General features: G+C 37.9%; 1 protein-coding gene across 2 annotated transcripts in view; it reads right to left on the bottom strand.

Moving 5' to 3' along the window:
- RTN1 (reticulon 1) overlaps nucleotides 1-20,427 on the bottom strand; it is a 280,433-nt gene that overhangs the window by 27,645 nt on the left and 232,361 nt on the right. The window contains exon 1 of one of the 2 annotated variants that reach the window (XM_050797791.1): nucleotides 6,956-7,205. The exons of the other annotated variant lie outside the window; for it this stretch is intronic. Within the exon in view, the coding sequence (XP_050653748.1) occupies nucleotides 6,956-7,016 (61 nt within the window). The 5' untranslated portion in view covers nucleotides 7,017-7,205. Of the gene's footprint in view, nucleotides 1-6,955; nucleotides 7,206-20,427 lie in introns of those variants that run through there. 2 annotated transcript variants of the gene reach the window in all.

Below are 20,427 nucleotides of genomic sequence, written 5' to 3'. Positions count from 1 at the left end.
ACAGGCTTTGGGAATGTGATAGTTGAGGCATGAAGAAAGAATTTTGAGATACTCAAGAATGACTATCTTCATGTACTTTTTCTTTCTTTAAGCTTTTTGACCTCCTCAAAATACAAATTGTTCATTTGTTCTGTTGGTCATCAACCATAATTAACCACAAAATCTTAAGATCATGTCACCCCTTCTTAAAACCCATCATTGTAGTGGAAAAGAAAAGGACCACGAGATAGACAGCTGTTGGTTCCTTTTTAAAAAAATGAATACATTTAAAATTTGGGCCAAGATGATAACAGCAAAAATATTTCTTCAACTAAAAAGACAAAAGGATTGATTTCTCATTGTACCTCTGTTCCATTCAATAAAATATCACGTTCTTCTTGATGCCAATTATTACCAAATTTGAAATTTGCCAATCTGCAGTTTGGTGAACTATTTCTGAAGAAAGGAGATAAAATATGACCATATTTAAAGCATTTTCTTTGTAAAATGGGTAGAACTGCGATACATTCTAAAAATTAAAACTTGTAGTTGTGAGTTTCATTTGTTCAACATTAACACCAGCTTTATCAAAGAGCTCAAGAGTAATGCTGAAATTATGCTTTTTCCTTTGGCAACATATAAAATAAGGAAGAATTTAGAATTTTATTTCATGAAACAATAAAATAACTTTGCTTGGCTTGAACTTAAAGACACAGCTGAAACATATTTTGGAAAAATAGAATACTATACTTTTAAGTTTTAAAACTCCTAACAATCTTCTAATTTGAAATATATGCTGTAAGTTTGGAATATAATTTTAATTATCAAGATTTTAAAGTAGTTAGAATTATTAACTGTCACCTAGGCAGAAGATGGCTTTTAAAGAATCATTAATATCAAATTCCTAGCTTTCAAATTATGAACTTAATTATAAGGCAGCCATATTTCTTTGAATGGCTGTGTGTCTTTTTTTTTTTTTTTTTTTTTTTTTTTTTGAGACGGAGTCTTTCTCTGTTGCCCAGGCTGGAGTGCAATGGCGTGATCTCAGCTCACTGCAACCTCTGCCCCCTGGGTTCAAGCAATTCTCCTGCCTCAGCTTCCCGAGTAGCTAGGACTACAGGCGTGTGTCACCATGCCTGACTAACTTTTGTATTTTTAGTAGAGATGAAGTTTCACCATGTTGCCCACACTGGTCTCGAACTCCTGACCTCAGATGATCCACCTACCTCGGCCTCCCAAAGTGCTAGGATTACAGGCATGAGCCAACTGTGCCTGGACTGTATTTTCATAAGAACTTGAAAGGTGACAGTGTATCAACAGTACATAGGTGCAAACATGCACACAACTTAAGAGGAGGATGGGAAATTTGCCTGTGACAAACATTTAATTATTTTAAAAAGTGCTATTCTGAAAGCTAACCACTCAAGGCCTAACTCATAATAGATCTGGTTTTGTTGGATTCAGTGGATTTTAGAATTTAATTCTATTATAAGGTAATTTAAAATATATCAATTTCTTCACATTCTGTTCCAGAACATATTAACTGGTCTAAAGATGAGAAATAATTGTGTACAGATTATGATTTCAAATATAAGGCAGGGAGAGAAGGAGGGAAAGAGAGACTTTTTAAAAATGATGAAGAAGGAAGGGCCTGGTAACTATAATGGAAGATTTTATCCATAATCCCTATTGATATATAGTAATCATAATACTTTTATCGTGGAACAGTAGGATTATTGTTTTTTAATGAAAGAAGTATTCACAGAAATCTGAGAAAAATAATAGAGTTGAAGATGTAAATTTAGATCAGCATTTTTGTCAACCTTTCTAACCCATAATGCATCTTTAAAAAAAATGTTGGACACTGCAGAGCGTCCATCTGTAGGTCTAAAACTGCAACATGTAACTAAAAATGATTCAAACCTTTTGATGTTTATCATAGTCTTTTTCTCAATTTCCAGGAAGGAAAAGCTCATATAATAAAGAAACATGTATCTGAAGTTTCACAATTCTTTCAATTTCATGTCCACTTCTTCTATTAAATTATTTTAAATACTTTTTGTAATATATTCAATCTTATTTTATAAACACTGTTTTTGTTGCCTACCTAGCCCTTTAGTTTCATTTTTATGCAATATCTAGATAATATTCAGCAAATCTTAACAATGATTAACTCTGAGTGGTAGGATTTTGGGTAACTAATGGCTTTATTTGAACCTCTCTTTGTACAAATGAAAATGTTCACAATGTGCCTTCCTCATTTTTAGAAAAAAATAAAGCCATTATTCCCCTCCCAGAGCTCAAAATATTTCCTTAAAAAGTTTCTCTTGAAAATGTTAATACATTTTGAAAAAGAATTTTATTTTTCAATGGAGTGATTGATTACCTACATTTGGGATATTATCTGCATAATAAGAGTTTGGTTTCACTAAGGGGGAAAAAAAATCCCCATCTCCCCAGCTAAGGCAGTTTTCCCATTGGATCCCATAAGAATCTTCAGAGCCAGGCAGTTTGCAAATGTTAATACTTACATTGTAATATTTGTGCAATATTTTAATAATAATGGGTCTAAAAATGCTGATTTTGATAAAAGGTGATATTAGTCTGCCTTTATGTGTATGTGTAAAATGTCTTTCCCAAATACTATTCCCAAAGGCATGCATTTTTTTTTCATTTACTGTAGCTAAAACAGATTATTTCCTCTCTGTGTTCTGGAATGCTTAGCTCTTTAACATTTCAGACTAGCTCCTTTCAAATAGATTATCCTGAAGTGTTTCCATGAGCACTGTAGACCAGCATAAAAGTTTCAAAATATTTTGTAAAAAAATGATTGCCTTTAGGTTATGCTCTCCGGAAACTGTTTCATCTTTCATCAATAACTTACATTCTGGCAATCTGTAACTACAAAATGCTGCCCCACAGAGTAAAATGGGAGGTGACCTTTAGTCCCAGGCACACATGTATCAATCCACCATATAGGACTAAGCATCGTATCAGGTGAATTTGTTCAGTACAGTGAGGTCTGGGGAGAAAAAATGATCTTTAGAGAACAAACAGAATCCTGTGAATGCATGGTTCTTACCAAATTTTGTTCCCCTAGTATAACATCATTTGGATTTGGGTAGTATAGTAGAAGTGTTAAAAGTATAGGCTTCACGATCAGAATGTACTGTGTTCAGAACCCAGTTACATTCTGGGGCAAACTGCTGCCCCTCTCATTCTTAAATCCCTTAGTTACCTCCTTTATAACATGAGAGTAACAAAAAAAGTCTCACGGAGGCTTAATTAAAGCAAGTATGTAACAAGAGCTTAGGATAGCAACTGGCACATAGCTAATATTTACAGAGAATTTAGAATGATGAATTGATGATGGTGGTGATGACAGTGACAACCATGGTATAAATTGGTCAAGATCACAGCCTTGCTGCTAAATTTTGCTGTATTTGTAAAGATTAGAATGTCTGTGAAAATATCTCAGATGAGGTAGATGAGAGTTCATTTTCTCTGACTTAGCGTTAGTAAGATAGGCAGTGAGTGCTGAGATGGGAGGAGTTATGGATTTGAAGCCAAGACAATCACCTTTTACTACACAATTTGCTACCAAAAAGCCTTGGGCAAGTCAGTTAACTTCAGAGCCTCATCATGTTCAAGAGTAAACTGAAAAGCTCAAATGAGAAGACATGTGCAAAATGAAGACTTGTAAATGTGAAGGGGTTATTAAGCCCATAGAATCACCATTACATAGATAATTTAAACCTTTAGAAAAATCATTGAGGAAAAAGCCATCAACCTCAGAGGCAGAAGGTGGAGCAGTGGGAAGTGAGGGTCTCTGGAGACAGCGCAGGCTTGCAGCCAGCCTCTGGCATTACTATCTGTGTGCCCTTACCAAAGCCTCAGGCATCCCTTCCAAATGAGGACAATAATAAAACTTACACCGCACAGGTTTTGTGGGGACTAAATGCAGTAATTCAAACAAACCACTCTGTAAAAGAGTCCTGTAAATAGTAGGATGGTACTGATCTGTAAGATTATTATCTATACAGGTGTTTTATTAGGTTGTCATTTAATTCTCATTTTGTTTTCACTGAGTAGAATGTGCTTTGATTATTAACCAATACTTGGTGGTAGTATAACTTTTTAAAATTGGAAGCAGAATTGGTGTGATTTGGTATATATAAGGAGGACTTTAGCCTCCCTTTCTTTAAACATTCTTTTCTGTAGCTGAAATTATATATGTTGATAAGGTTCCTCTTGCATGTGCACTACAGTGTTTATAGAACACTATAATTAGTTTCAGTGGAGTCTTCATGAAATATTCAATCTGCTGCAATTTCTCCATGTAGTATTTAATAATACGAAGAAAACCGAAAGCTCGCTTACTTCCTTTCCAAGTAAAACTTGTCCCTCCTAATCCTTCTGGAGGACATCATCAACAATGCTGCACTGACTTTTTTCCACTGCATTCACAGCTGCTTCTAGATCACACGCTTTTTTTTTTTTTTTTTTTTTTTTGGTATCCTGGACCTCTGCTGGTCTATGGGTTTGGCTCACTAAGAATTATTACACACCAGGCCGGGCATGGTGACTCAAGCCTGTAATCCCAACACTTTGGGAGGCTGAGGCAGGAGGATTGCCTGAGGCCAGGAGTTTGATACCAGCCTGGGCAACATAGCGAGACAACGTCTCTACAAAATAATAATAATATTCCAGTGACTTCAACTGTGGTTGCATATTAAACTTACCTAAGGAGCTTTTTAAAAAATACGGATACTCAGCTCAATTGAATCAGAATCGCAAGGGGTGGGGCCCAGGCATCCTTTGTGGTTTTTAAAGCTTCCCAGGTGATTCTAACAGGCAGACAGGGTTAAGAACAACTATTTTGATAATAAGGGAACTAAAGGGAAGAGGATACACTAAAAATGCTACACAACAACAACAACACCACCACCACCTCAATGTAGATTCTGTTAAGGTTAAAAGTTCTCACAGTGAGGAGAAAAAAAAGGAATAATTCACTCCTTACAATTTCTCTTTTGTGCTCATAAGTCCTCCCATCCAGTTACTTATTAGTCAATTTTCAAGATAATGGATTTGTTCCATCTGACAAAAGGAAATCAGTGGTACTGAAGACTACCACAGGTCGTTGAGTATAACAGATTCTCAATGATCTTCAATTAATCTTCACAAGTAGCCCTATCTCAGAAATGAAAAATTATTTCGTCTTCAATGGCGAAACGATGACATTTTGTGTTAATTTTAATGATAAAAGTCCATGTGATTTTTTAAACCTCGGAGACATAAACTGAGGCAACCAAGTCAAAAAGCATAAGATTGTGATGAAATAGATTAAGATATTTAATTCAGAAGATTTTGTGAATATCTTATACAAATAGAACAGAAAACCTGCTGTCTTTGAATATCTACTTTTGTTAAAAATACTAGAAACTCATAATCTTAGTCTAAAAACCAGTGTTTATGTCCAACTAAATTTGATATTACATCAAGCTATAATTGTTTGTCAGGTGTGTATATCAAATAAACTGGATGGGTCTAAACACAGAACAAGAATAAAATGTTACAAAATATTTTCACAGCTGCCTTCTATATTGAACATATGCTCTTCCATGTAATTGTCATCATTCTTCAAAACATTGAGCCTCAATTGCCATATATTTCTTATTTACTGGCTTTTAAATTTATCAGCTCCATCGATTTACTTTTGACAACTGTATTTCCAGCACTCATATAATTTGAAGTAGACGATTGGATTTTATGTCATTGCCACCCAATCCAACAAACAAGAGGGAAGGTAAGTAGGCTTTTAATTCTGAGATTTATGTTTACTTTTTCTTAAAATATATACCGAAGCAAAACCCCACAGAGGCATTAAAGAGGAAAGGACGCCCTATCCTTCCTGTGATATAAAATTACAAGGGGAAGATGCCAGGTTTTTACAGAATCAGCTGCTGCTCCAGAGTATTCTTGGTCTCCTGAGGGATGCTGCAAAACCCTGCAGGTTAAATTAAACGCGCCTTCTTCAGAACCATCTTTGTTAAATATGAAAAGACACACTACCTCCGACAAACACCCAAGTTCCTACACACAATTCATTCTTGCAAATTATCTTTCTCCTCATACTCTGTAACTGAGCAAGGTGAATTTTAATGTAACAAAGGAGAGATGGATGTGTGAAGTGTGAGGCTGAATAAAAATGGCTGAAAAGCAATCCAAACGAGGCTGGAGGGTAGCCACACCCAGTGCTAATATGGACTATTCCAAAATAAATCTGTTATGCCAAGGGCCACGGCACTGTTTCGTTCTTTCCCTCCATTTATTTCACAGATACCTATTATTAATAAATAGTAGTCACAGGTTACTCCAATGACAGAAAAAAAACCCCAAATATTTCAAAGTGAACCATCCTAATATGTGGCTACGCCATCATATTTTCAGGATTTCGAGAGCTAGTCTGCATCTCTACTCTCCTTTGTGTGATCACAAATAATAACCCTGAAATGGGTGTGTCCCTCTTAAAAGGATGCACTCCAGCACTCTCAGTTAATGGTTCTGCCAGGAGATTTCAACCTTAGGGCAGAAATAAATTCACTGGGATGCATGAAACAATAAGAAAGCACTTTAACTCCGGCGATGAGGAAACATTAAACAAGTACTGAATGATCCACAGATCCCAAAAGAACTCCCAGAGGAGGCGACTGATGCATTATTTAAAATACCAGCATTACAATAAGAAAACAAAGGGGTGGGGGTGGGGTTAAAGAAAAAAGAAAAGAAAAAAACAACAACCAAGCACCATCCATTTTGATTCTTGAAATAACAGGTTTACTATCCCCCAACAGAAAGCTCCGGGGTATAAAGCATGCACCGGTCCCACAGGTGAAATGATGCACAATGGATGAGTCCGGGTCCCGGGTTTCCCGTGCGCCTCAGGCATGCACTACTGAAATAAAGAGAATACCCTGACTTTTCCAGTTGCTCCACACACAGTCCATCTTGGTGGAATCGGCAGTGGCCTGCATCGTGCGGGCTTTGGGGGCTCGCCGTGTCTCTCCTTGCGGGCGCCGAGTGTGCACTCACTGGTGCCCGACTGCTGCGGCTGGGCTCGCCGTGGCCGCGCGGATGCGGAGAGATTGAGGCTGCACCAGGAGGCGCGCGGCGAGGGGCGGGAGCGTCGCTGCCGCCGCAGTCTGCGCGGCCGGCAGCGAATCAGCGCTGCGCGGCTCCGGAGCCGCCTGCGCGCATGGGGATGCGGGCGCCGCTCGACGCGACAGCGTTGGCTGGGCTGCCCAAGGGTGCTACCCTGGAGACGGGTAAAGCGGTTCTGGCCGGGAAGGCGCTGACGCGGACAGGGGGTGGGAGGTTTGGGAGGAGGGGAAAAAAGGCTGAGGGTGGGGGTGAAAGGAGGGGGACTTGGGCTGTTCCCGGGAGTTCTTGACTCCCAGAATATGCGAGGTGCATATTCTAGAAATTTCTGAGAAACCCAAGAAACCTGCTGGACAAGACCAAGTCAACGGCATCATAAATGTCAGGCTTGCAGCATAATGTTCCCCAATTGTCACCACCGTTTACCTTTCACTTCTCCCTTACCTAACTCTTAAAAATCTGGACTCAATGAATTTTAATTGCCTAGAATCTTACGAAGAATTGCCAGATTCTCTCCTTCTTTTGGAATACTCCACAGATATCCAAAACCTTTGTTGGCAAGAAACAATCATTGGAGGGAAATCCTACTGCTCTGTCCCAGAGGGCTTGTGTATTTCTTGGGTTACCCCTCTCTGTTTGTGGGTTGAGGGAATCCATGTCAGAATGCGGTGCCTGTAGACCCCAGACCAAAGCCCTTGGACTCTGGGACGTGGAGTCATTGGTTAATGCAGTGACAATCCAAGGGTATCAGTTGTGGGGATGTTCAGACAGAACTCAAGGAAGCAAAGGGCATTGTCTCAACAGTGTCATCTTTAGGATTGACCACTGGGGGGCAATGGAGGTGGGTGATATGTATTTGGGAGATAAGGCTTTGGTTTCCAAGCCCAGGTAGTCAAGGATGTCAGGAGTCCCCAGTTAAAATGCAAATGTCTAAGGAAGGAACAGAACAATGGGTGGTGACCTACTTTTTAAATCTTACCATAAGCTACTTTATCGGAACATTCATCAAGACCCTGAGAGAATGGATGGGATAAATGTATTTTGATGAAGAAAAGATAGAAATAGGACAGAGAAAGGACTGGAATGTGGGCATTGTCTGGAAAAGAAGGTAGTGTTGGAAGAGGTGCCTAGAGGAGGCAAGACACTGCATGAGGACAGAGGATGCCTTGGAAATCACGGGAGCATACAGAAGGAAGAGTTCCGAGGGAGCAGGAACAAACTTTCCACTTCATCTTGTTGTGGCACGGCCTTATCCATTACAGGGTCTTTTTCCTAGAGAAGTGGAGCCTTCCCGATACCTCTACAGTTCCCAGAGGTGTTCTTTCCCAGATCAAAATCTACATTTGCATACCCCACACCAGCAAGGGCCTAAGGACAGTAATCTCAAGGTTATGCTTGTAGACATGATTTATCATCTTTCATTTTAATGAAGCATATACACTTTAAAATACGATCTTTGGGATTGTGTGTATTCTTTTCAGGATACAAGCTTGTGGAGAAACCGAATGAAGCTTAACGGGTGTCAGAGCTCCCACAGGGTTGATGGGAAGGAACAACAATGACCACATTATTACAAAGCACTTTTCACAATGACCTACTCTAAGGATATTTTCGTGATTTTTTTTTTTTTTTCTATTTATATTCCCTACCTTTCCTCCCTCCTCCCAATTGTTTTCATTGCCACGTCATTTTGGGGAATTCTGTCAAATACTGAAAAGACTGGTATATATGATGACAGCCTGATCAGCACCGAATTCTCACTGCATGATATGGGGACAGGACTAAGAAGAAAGGAGAGGGTAGGGTAGGGGTTGCCTGGTGAGCTCTTGCTGCCCTGGCTGCTTTTCAGTTGGAGGGAGATCTTTAGAGCTGTGGCCACTAGGAGGCACTGCCAGTCCAATGATAGCCCCAGTTATCCGCCCTAAGTCCAGAAGGTGCCAGCAGGTACCTTTAGTGACGAGTATTGTGTCCACTACATTACAGGAAACAGTGTGTACTGCCAATATGACAGTCTGTATAGTGTGTATGGCGAATACACAATGTTCCCAATAAGGAACAGGGAGAAGCAAACTCTCTTTAAAGTGGAGGATACATTAGGTCAGACTTCCTGGGCCAGGCATTTTACATTGACCATAAAGTTGACCTTGGGGCCAGGTGCAGTGGTTCACTCCTGTAATCCTAGCATTTTGGGAGGCCGAGGTGAGTGGATTGCTTGAGCCCAGGAGCTCAAGACCAGCCCGGACAACATGGTGAAACCCCATCTCTAAAAAAAAAAAAAAAAAATTATCCAGGCATGGTGGCATGCACCTGTAATCATAGCTACTCGGGAGGCTGAAGTGGGAGGATCACCTGAACCCAGGGAGGTCGAGGCTACAGTGAGTTGTGATCACACCACTGCACTCCAGCCTGGGTGACACAGTGAGACCCTGTCCTTGGAATGTCAGCTTAGCTGAAAGACCACATTATTTTCATTTACGCTAAGTGTGGAGAGAGATGTTGGATGGCACACAAAAAACCCACTCTAACAGTTTGATAGTTGAAGGTTGAGGAAGTAAGATGGCTATTTCACATACAGATTCACAGTAGTGAAGTAAGAATTGGCAGGCTTTAGGTTAATGTGTAAGTGGTAAGAGAAACATAAATGAACTTATTCATGGAAAACTAGGAATCACCTGTATTGTAAAAGTTAGCTACATGGCCTTCAGCAAGTCATTTGTCATCTCTGGACCTCTCAAAATTACAACACAAATAACTGGAAGCTTTAGGTGTTTGTCATTATGAAATAATAATTTATTTCCCATAATCATTGTAAGTGGGTGCTTTCTTTGCACAACTGTTCACACAGTATTAATTGAAAGCTCTTGCCAAGATCAAAATGATAAAATGGGTAGAAAAGATATGTAAATTTTCCTTAAGTGGTGAAAGAAAACAGAAAGCAAAATAAAGCTTGCTAAAAGCAGGCAGGAACTGCCACTATCTTTAAACCAGTAGAGAACAGACGGGCTTTATCTGCAGCCAGCTTAGAACTTGGTTAAGGTGCTTGCCAGGAGAGGAAGTGATTTCTTTATTTTTCAGGATGAAATCATGCATTAGGCAGTCTGTTCTCAGGAAAAGCAAAATAGTCAAGTTTTGTAATCTTATCCCAGGTCAAGATGAACATTGAAGGCTAGCATTCCCAGAGGGGTTTTACTGTGTCTGTCTCCTCTGGCACTAGAATTTTACTGATGGGAAAGAGTGGCATCTGCATTGATACATTTATTCAACAAATATTTATTGAGTACCTGCTGTGTACTGGACACTGTTCTAGGCATAAAGCAAAGTTCCTACTTTATATGCTGGTGTGTATGTGTGGGCAAATAATAACCAAAAAGGTAAATATGTAATATTCATTTATGGACAAGTATATGGGAAAAATAAAGCACATAAAAGAGGACAGAGTGGAGGTGAGATGAAAATTTGCTATTTTGTAAGGAGGGTCAGCAAAGGCCTGGAGCAGACACCTAAAGGAGCAGGAGATGCCATTAAGATATATGGGAGAAGAACATTCACAGATGCACTGCATTTTCATGACAGAATGTAATAACTGGTAAACTATATAAGCATCTTCATTTTTTTCTTGTGCTGAGAAATATAGCAATTGGAATAAAAGGCACAGAACCAAAAATATACTTCATTATGATCAAAGAACACTGAGAACTCTATGCCATATGGAATAAGGAAATTTTAAAAGGCAACCAGTTTGGTACATAACCCGCTGTAGCAGAATAATGCATGAATATGGAGATTCAAACAATAGATTAGCACATATTATTTGCCAGGTGCTTCTTCATGTGGTATATATTTAGTTGTTACAAGATCCCTATGAGTTAGTGTTTACCCTCGTTTCGTGATTCATTTATTCATTTGATCTACAAATATTTACAGAGCCCATACTAAGGACCTGTCTCCATAAATACAAAGGGAGCTGCCCACTGGGAACTTGAGTCTTGAGGGGGAAAATTTTACACATAAATAGATAAATGCAATCAACTAACAGACCTATGAGCAGGAAAGAGTGGGTACACAAAACAGAGAGTGGCTAGGGAGAAGAACAGGTTTCAGGAAAGGCTTTAGAGGGTAGGTAAAGTTGAAAGCTGAGTTATGAACAAGAAATAGCATCATCAGTTTGAGTCATGGGGATTTCCTGTCAGACAGAAATGGAATTAATGGGAAACTTAATTACAGAAATGTGCAGGGTCCAGATCATGCCAGGCCTGAGTAGTAATACTGGCAGTAAATGAGGGAGACACTGAAGGGTTTTGAGAAGTGGAATAACATGGGAACTTGAATAATTTATCCAAATTTGCAGTTTTCCAGAATTGATAAGTTCTAGGGTTATGACAGTCAGTCAGCCCTTAGCAAGACAAATAATAAATCAATACCCTAACCCACATTATAGTGAACATGTAAGGCATCAAAGACAAGGAGAAAATCTTAAAAGCAAGCATAAATCAAAGGCAGATTACCTCAGAGAAACTGTTAGACCAACAGCAGTCTTTAATAGAACCAGAATATAATAGTTTGAAAAAATAACATCTTCAAAGTAGCAAAGGAATGTAATCATCATCTTGAATTCTATACCCAGCAAGACTAACAGACCTTTTCAAATATGTAATCAATGAGAGAATTTACTAATTGCAGACTCTGAAGAAAAATCTACCAAAGGTGACACTTTAGGAAGAAGAAAATTGAACCTTAGAAATGAGTTGCATGAAAAAAATGCTGGACATAAAAATTGTTAATGGCTAGCTTGAGGATTTATAAAAGAAAGGTAAAACTAAAACAGGAGACAAAAACAGAACATAAGGTGGAAAAGAGTGGGAAGAGTAAAAGCATTCTACAGTCCTTTCATTGTTTAGGAGGAAAATAGAAATACCAACTGTAGACTTTGGCAACTTAGATTTGTGTATTAAGTATTTGTCACCTGAAAAGAAAATAATTAGAACATATAACTTCTAAATAAATAAACTGCATAAACTAGAAAATTAACAAATTCAATCAAACAATAGAAATTAGGAAAGGGGAAAATAAGAAGAAAATACAAAGAACTGGTAAATGGAAAGCACAAAATGAAGTGTCATAAGTCCTCACTTAACATCGTTGATAGGTTCTTGGAAACTGCAGCTTGAAGGAAAAAGACATATAACAGAACGATTTTTTTTCTCACCAGTGTTAACAGTGAACCTACCTTGCATGAAATGACATTATTGAAGAACCTGCTATACATCTTTTCACTTCAAGTTATAGTTTCCAAGAACCTATGACATTGAGGACTTATATTATTGGAAATACATCTAAATATATCTAACTTCTACCAGCTGGAAAGATGGAAACTGTCAGATTGGATGAAAAAAATCTAGCCATAGGATGCCTACAAAAGAAAATCTGAGTACATAGTTGAAATAGGAAAGTTTAAAGTGGAAATGAAAAATGCTATACCAGGTGATGTGGTTTGGATATTTTTCCCCTCCAAATCTCATGTTAAAATGTGATTCCCAAAGTTGGAAGTGGGGCCTAGTGGGAGGTGATTGGATCATGGAGGTGGATCCCTCATGAATGGTTTAGCACCATCCCCTTGGTGATAAGTGAGTTTTCACTCAGTTCATATGAGGTGCAGTTGTTTAAAAGTCTGGGACCACCCCTCTTGCCCTCTGCTCCCTCGCTCCACTCTTGCCATGTGATGTGCCTGCTCCCACTTCACCTTCTGCCATGATTGTAAGCTTCCTGAGGCCCTCACCAGACACTGGGCAGATATTGGTGCCATACTGGTACAGCCTGCAGATCCATGAGCCAATGAAACCTTTTTTCTTTATAAATTACCCAGTCTCAGGTATTTCTTTTTAGTAACAAAAGAACAGCCTAACACACTAGGTTAATACAGTATTATATAGTGACCTTGCTAAATTTACTTATTAACTCTGTTTGAAGGTTCTTTAAAAATTTCTATGCACATACGGGCATACCTTAGAGATACTGTGGGTTCTGTTTGAGACCACTACAATGAAGTGAATATTGCAGTAAAGTGAGTCACATGATTTTGGGGGTTTCCAAGTGCACATAAAGGTTATGTTTACACTATACTGTAGTCTATTAATTGTGCAATAGCATTATGATTACAAAAAATTCACATGCCTTGATTTAAAAATATTTTATTGATAAAACTGCTAATAATCTTCTGAGCCTTCAGTAATCCATAATAATCTTTTTGCTAGTGGAGGGTCTTGCCTCGATGTTGGTGGCTGCTGACCAGGGTCATGGCTATTGAAGGTTGGAGTGGTTTTAGCAATTTTTGAAAGTAAGACAGCAGTGAAGTTTGCCACATTGATTGACTCTTCCTTTCATTAAAGATTTTTCTGCAGCACACAATGTTGTTTGAGAGCACTTTACCCACAGTAAAAGTTCTTTTAAAATTGGAGTCAATCCTCTCAAACTCTGCCACTGCTCTCTCAACTAAGTTTGTAGTATTCTAAATCTTTTGTTGTCATTTCAACAGTGTTCACAGCATCTTCACCTGGAGTAAATTCCATCTCAAGAAACCACTTTCTTTGGTCACCCATAAGAAGCAACTCCTCATCCATTCAAGTTTGATCCTGATATTGCACCAATTCAGTCATATCTTTGGGCTCTACTTCTAATTCTGGTTCTTTTGTTATTTTCACATCTGCAGTTACTTCCTCCACTGAAGTCTTGGACCTCTCAAAGTCATCCATAAAGATTGCAATCAACATTTTCTAAACACTTGTTATGGAGGATGACCTCCTCCCATGAATCACGAATGTTCTTAATGACATTTAGAATGGTGAATCCTTTCCAGAGCATTTAATATGGCAGCTATAGACTTACAAAATGTTTTGTTTTGTTTTGTTTTGTTTTTCCCGAGATGGAGTTTCACTCTTGTCACCTAGGCTGGAGTGCAGTAGCGCGATCTCAGCTCACTGCAACCTCCGCCTCCTGGGTTCAAGTGATTCTCCTGCCTCAGCCTCCCAAGTAGCTGGGACTACAAGCACCTGCCACTATGCCCGGCTAATTTTGGTATTTTTAGTAGAGACGGAGTTTCACCATGTTGGCCAGGCTGGCCTCAAACTCCTGACTTCAGGTGATCCACCCCCTTCAGCTTCCCAAAATGCTGGGATTACAGGCCTTAGCCACTATGCCCAGCCACAAAATGTATTTTTAAATATGACGTGAAGGTCAAAATTACTGTGTGATCCATGGGCTGCAGAATGGATGTTGTGTTAGCAGGCAAGAAAACATTTATTTCCTTGCACATTTCTATTAAAGCTCTTAGGGGACCAGGTTCATGATCAATGAGCAGTCATATTTTGAAAGGAATATATATATTTTTTCCTGAATAGTAGTTCTCAACAGTTAGCTTAAAATATTCAGTAAACTATGCTGTAAGCAGATGTTCTGTTATCCAGGCTTTGTTGTTAAATTTATTAAGCATAGGCAGAGTAGATTTTGCATAATTCTTAAGGGCCCTAGGATGTTCTGAATAGTAAATTAGCATTGTCTTCAACTTAAAGTCACCAGCTGCAATGTAGTCCACCTTCATCAATGATCTTTGGAATAACTTGCTGCAGCTTCTCCATTAGCACTTGCTGTTTCACCTGGCATTTTTTTATGTCATGGAGAGGGCTTCTTTCCTTAACTGTCATGTACCAACCTCTGCTGCTTCCAACTTTACTCCTGCAGCTTCCTCACCTCTCTCAGCCTTCGTAAAATTAAAGAGTGAGGGCCTTGGTCTGGATTAGGCTTTGGCTTAACGGAACGTTAGGGTGGGTTTGGTTTTCTAACCAGACCACTGAAACTTTCTCCATATCAGCAATGAGGCTATTTTGCTTTCTTATCAATCATGTGTTCACTGAAATAGCACTTTTCATTTCCTTCAAGAATCCTGCCTTTGCATTTACAACTTGGATAACTGTTTGGCCTTGCTTTTGGCCTATCTTAGCTTTCAACATGCTTTGTTTACTAAGATTAATCATTTCTAGCTTTTGATTTAAAGTGAGCGATGTATGACTCTTCCTTTCACTTGAACACTTAGAAGCCACTGTGGGGTTATTCATTGGTCTAAGTGAAATACTGTAGTGTCTCAGGGAATAAAGAGACCTGAGCAGAGGGAGAAAGACTAGAGAATGGCCAGTTGGTTGAGCAGTCAGACACACACAACATTTATTGATTAAGTTAGCCGTCTTCTATAGGTGCGGTTTGTGGCACCCCAAAATAATTACAACAGTAACATCAAGATCACTGATCGCAGATCACCGTAACAGTTGTCATAACTAGAAAAAAGTGTAAAATAGTGTGAAAATCACCAAAATGTTACAGAGACATGAAGTAACCAGATGCTGTTGAAAAGATGGTGCTAATAGACTTGCTCAATGCAGGGTTGCCGCAAACCTTCAATTTGTTTAAAAAAAAAAAAAAAAAGCAGTATCTGCAAAGTACAATAAAATGAGGTATGCTTGTAATCATATCTTCTGTGAATAAAAATGGGTTTATTTTTTCCCTTCCAATCTTTGTACTTTTATCTCTTTTACCTTGTCTTACTGCACTGGCTACGACCTCCAGTATAATGAGTAGTAGAAGTGGTAACAGATTATTCTTTGTCTTACTCCTGAAGTAAGGGAAGGGAAAACTGTGCTCAAAATTTTTACTACCAAGTATGATGTTGGCTGTGAGTTTTTAGCTCTCCTTTATCAGATTAATAAAGTGTCCTTTGTTTTCCAGTTTTCTGAGAGTTTTTATTATGAACAGGTATTGAATTCTATCAAATACTTTTTCTAAAGCTCTTGAGATGACCACATGGATTTTTTTTCTTTATTTTCTTAATATAAAAATTACATGCATCAAATTTTGAATGTTAAACCTTGCATTTCTAGAATAACCTCACATGGCTCCTATGTGACATCCTTTTAATACATCAGTATTCAATTTGGATTCAATGTGCTAATATTTTGTGTAGAATTTTTGTATCCATATTGAAGACATACCATCCTCCAATTTTCTTTTCTTGCAATATGCTTGTACATCTTGTGATAGCTTAGATTTTTGTATTAGGTTTATACTGGCCTCACAAAGCAGGTTAGAAAATGTTACTCCATCCTGTATTTTCTGAAAGTTTATGTAAGATGGTATTATTTCATATTGGAATATTTGGAAGAATTCACCACCGAGCCCATCGGGGCTGGGACTTTTCTTTGTAAAATAGTTTGTAATTATAGATTTCTTTAATAGATATTAAGATTATTCTAACTTTTAATTTCTTCTTATGTCAGTTTTGGTTTTTATTTCCAAATGAATTTGTCCTATTTATTTATTTATTTATTTATTTTTTGAGATGGAGTATTGCTCTGTCACCAGGCTGGAGTGCAGTGGCATGATCTCAGCTAACTGCAGCCTCCACCTTCCAGGTTCAAGCGATCTCCTGCCTCAGCCTCTTGAGTAGCTGGGACTACAGGTGCGCACCACCATGCACAGCTAATTTTTGTATTTTTAGTAGAGACGAGGTTTCATCATGTTGGCCAGGATGGTCTCAATCTCTTGACCTCGTGATCCACCCACCTCAGCCTCCCAAAGTGCTGGGATTACAGGCGTGAACCACTGTGCCCAGCCTGAATTTGTCCATTTAAAATATGTTGTCAGTTTCTTGGCATAAATTTTTTATATCATCTTACGTTTTTTAACAAAATGGAGGTGACATAGCCATGTCCCTTCTTTCATTTCTGATATTGTTACATTTTATTTTCTCTTTATTTCTTGATCATCTTGAAGATTTTTCAATATTATGAGTTCATTTTAAAGAATAAATTATTTTACTTTTTTCTTTTTATGTATTGTATATCTGCTTTCTATTTCATTCCATTTTGTTTCCTTTTATTTTCCTTTATTTCTTTTCTTTTGCTTTAATTCACTATTGTTTTACTAACTCCTTCAAATGAAAGCTTATTTTCACTTTCCTTCCTTTCATTCCTTTTGAGACAGGGTCTTGCTCTGTTGCCCACACTGAAGTGCAGTGGTGCAATCATGGCTCACTGCAGCCTTGACCTGGGCTCAGGTTATCCTCCCACCTCAGCCTCCAAAGCCGCTGGGGACTACAAGCACGTGCCACCACACCTGGCTAATTTTTTTTTTTTTTTTTTTTTTTTGGTATTTTTTGTAGAGATGGGGTTTTGCCATGTTACCCAGGCTGGCCTGGAACTCCTGGGTTTGGGAGATCCACCCATCTTGGCCTCCTAAGTGTTAGGATTACAGGTGTGAGTCACCATGCCTGGCCTGTTCTTCCTTTTTTGCCTTGTTTGAAATTAATCAAGTATATTTTTATAGATCATTTCCTCTAATAGCTTATAGTTTTATCTTTTTGAACATTTTATTTATTTATTTATTTATTTATTTATTTTTGAGACAGAGTTTCACTCTGTCACCCAGGCTGGAGTGCAGTGGTGCGATCTTGGCTTACTGCTACCTCTGCTTCCTGGGTTCAAGCAATTCTCCTTCCTCAGCCTCCTGAGTGGCTGGGATTACAGGTGCACACTACCACACCCAGCTAATTTTTTCTATTTTTAGTAGAGACAGGGTTTTACCATGTTGGTCAGGCTGGTCTTGAACTCCCGACCTCAGGTGATCCACCTGCCTTGGCCTCCCAAAGTGCTGGGATTACAGGCATAAGCCACCACGCCAGGCCTCTTTTTGAACATTTGAGTGATTATTCTACAAATTACAATGTTCATCCTTAATATGTTGGAGCAAATCTTAAATTAGCAAATTTACAAATTCCTGTACAATACAAGTTTCTTACAACATCAAACTCCCTTAGTCTCTGTCCCCTTTTATGCTAGGGTTTTTGTATATTATTGGTGCTATAAACACCAAATTATACAACAGTTGTTTTGTTGTACAAAAATTAATAATCTTTCACATTTACTCACATATTTATCCTTTCCAGTGTTCTTCATCTCCTCCTGTCATACCATTCATACCATTCCTTCCATCTGAGATCGTTTTCTTTCAGTCCAAAGAATTTTCTTTACTATTCCTTTTATCTCAAGTCATGCAAGTATTTATATCAACTTTTGTTTGAGAATAACTTTATCTTATTTTCATTTTTGAATGATAGTTTCATTGGGCAAAGAGGTTTAATTTGGCAGTTTTTTTTTCTTTCAGCAATTTAAATATTTCATTCCACCAACATCTAGAGTTCATCATTTCAGTTGAAAGGTCAGTAATTTGTCTTGTTCTTGCTTCTTAGAAAGTAACTTTTATGGCTGTTTCTTAGCATTTTTTCTTTAGCTTTGGTTTGATGCAGCTTGATTATGATAGTTTTATTATTCCTTTGGGGTTTACTGAGCTTCTTAAGTCTGTGAATTGATGCCTTTTATCAATTTTGAATAATGTCTCATGTATTTCTTCAAATATTCCTTGAGACCCATTTTCTTTTCTCCTCTTCTATGAAAGCAATTTTTCATATGTTAGACCTTCTGAAAATGTTTCACAAGTTTTTTATACTCTTTTCTTTTTATATTTTTATTCTCTTTATCTACCACTTTGGATATTTGATATTGAGCTATCTTTGAGTTTACTAATTCTGTCTTCTGTGTTCAAAGTCTTATTAAACATAGTCAATTAAGTCACAATTTCAGAAATTTTACCTTTCAGTTCTAGTAATTTTACTTTTTAAAATAGTTTCCGTGTCTCTGTTGAAATTCTTCATCTTTTTAATCAATTTTCTTTCACATATTTATAATAGTTATTTTGAAGTCTTTATCTGCTGTATCCAATATCTGGATCATCTATGTGTCTGCTTCTATCATCTCATTTTTTGCTTGATTGTTGGTCTCATGTTTTTGCCTCTTATATGTCTAATAGTATCTTATAGCATGATGGGCATTGTGTATAAAAGAATCACAAAGACTGACAGTTGATGCTATTTTCCTTCAGAAAAGTTCCTCCTTCCACTAGTAAGTAGCAACTGAGGAATTGACAAGTTTCCATCAGAAATTAGGCTGAGTTATGGTGGGCTGCAGTTTTAGTAAGGGTAGGCCCACCTGTGGTTTCAGTGATCTTATAGATATCATTTGAAATGTGATTGTTTTAGGCCAATAAGCCTCTGGCCAGTCTAAGAAAAAAGAGAGAACACAAGGCCAGGGATGGTGGATCATTCCTGTAATCCCAGCAGTTTGGGAGGCCAAAGTGGGAAGATTGCTTGAGGCCAGAAGTTTGAGACAAGCCTGGGTAACTTAGAGAGACTCTGTCTCTACAAAAAATAAAAAATGATCCAGGCATGGTGGTGTGCACCTGTAGTCCTAGCTATTTGGGAGGGTGAGGCGGAGGGATTTCTGGAACCCAAGAGTTCAAGGCTGCAATGAGCTATGATCATGCCACTGCACTTCAGCCTGAGTGACACGGTGAGGCCTCATCTCAAAAAAAAAAAAAAAGAAAAAAAGAAAAGGAGAGTGAGAGAGGGAACACAAATTACTAGTATCATAAATGTAGAGGGGACATCAAAACAGATCACATGTACATTAAAAAGATAATAAAGGAATACTGTGAACAATTCTATACTCACAAATTTGATAACCTAGATGAAATGTATCAATTCATTGAAAGACACAGTCTGACAAAACTCACACAAGAATAAATATGCAATCTGAATAGGCCTATCTGTATTAAAGAAATTGAGTCAATAATAAGTTTCCCAAACAGAAAGCACTAGACCCAGATAGGTTTACTGGTGAATTCTATGAAATACTTAAGGAAGAAATTATACCAATTCTCTACATTTTATTTCCAAAGATAGAGTAGATGTAATACTTCCTAACTCTTTCTATGAAGCCAAAATTAACCTAATACTAAATCAAATGAAAACATTATAAGAAAAGAAAACTACAGGCCATTATTTCTCATCAACATGATGCAAAAATCATAACAAGAAATCAAAATCAACAATCCATAAAAAGAATAATATGCCACAACCAAGTGGGATTTATCCCAGGCATGAAAGGCTGCTTCAAAATTTGAATATCAATCAGTGTAATCCATGGTATCAATAGACTAAAAGATAAAATGACATAATATAATATAGATATAGAAAAAGTATTTGGCTAAATCTAACACCCATTCATGATAAACAAACAAACAAACAAACAAACAAAAAAACTCAGTATCTTAGGAATAGAAGGGAACTTCCACAACTTGATAATGAATATCTACAAAAAATCTACAGCTAACATCATACAAAGTAGTGAC

The sequence above is a fragment of the Macaca thibetana genome, chromosome 7, assembly GCF_024542745.1.
Source record: "Macaca thibetana thibetana isolate TM-01 chromosome 7, ASM2454274v1, whole genome shotgun sequence".
NCBI lineage: Eukaryota > Metazoa > Chordata > Mammalia > Primates > Cercopithecidae > Macaca > Macaca thibetana.
This window is presented reverse-complemented; position numbering and strand designations above follow the sequence as displayed.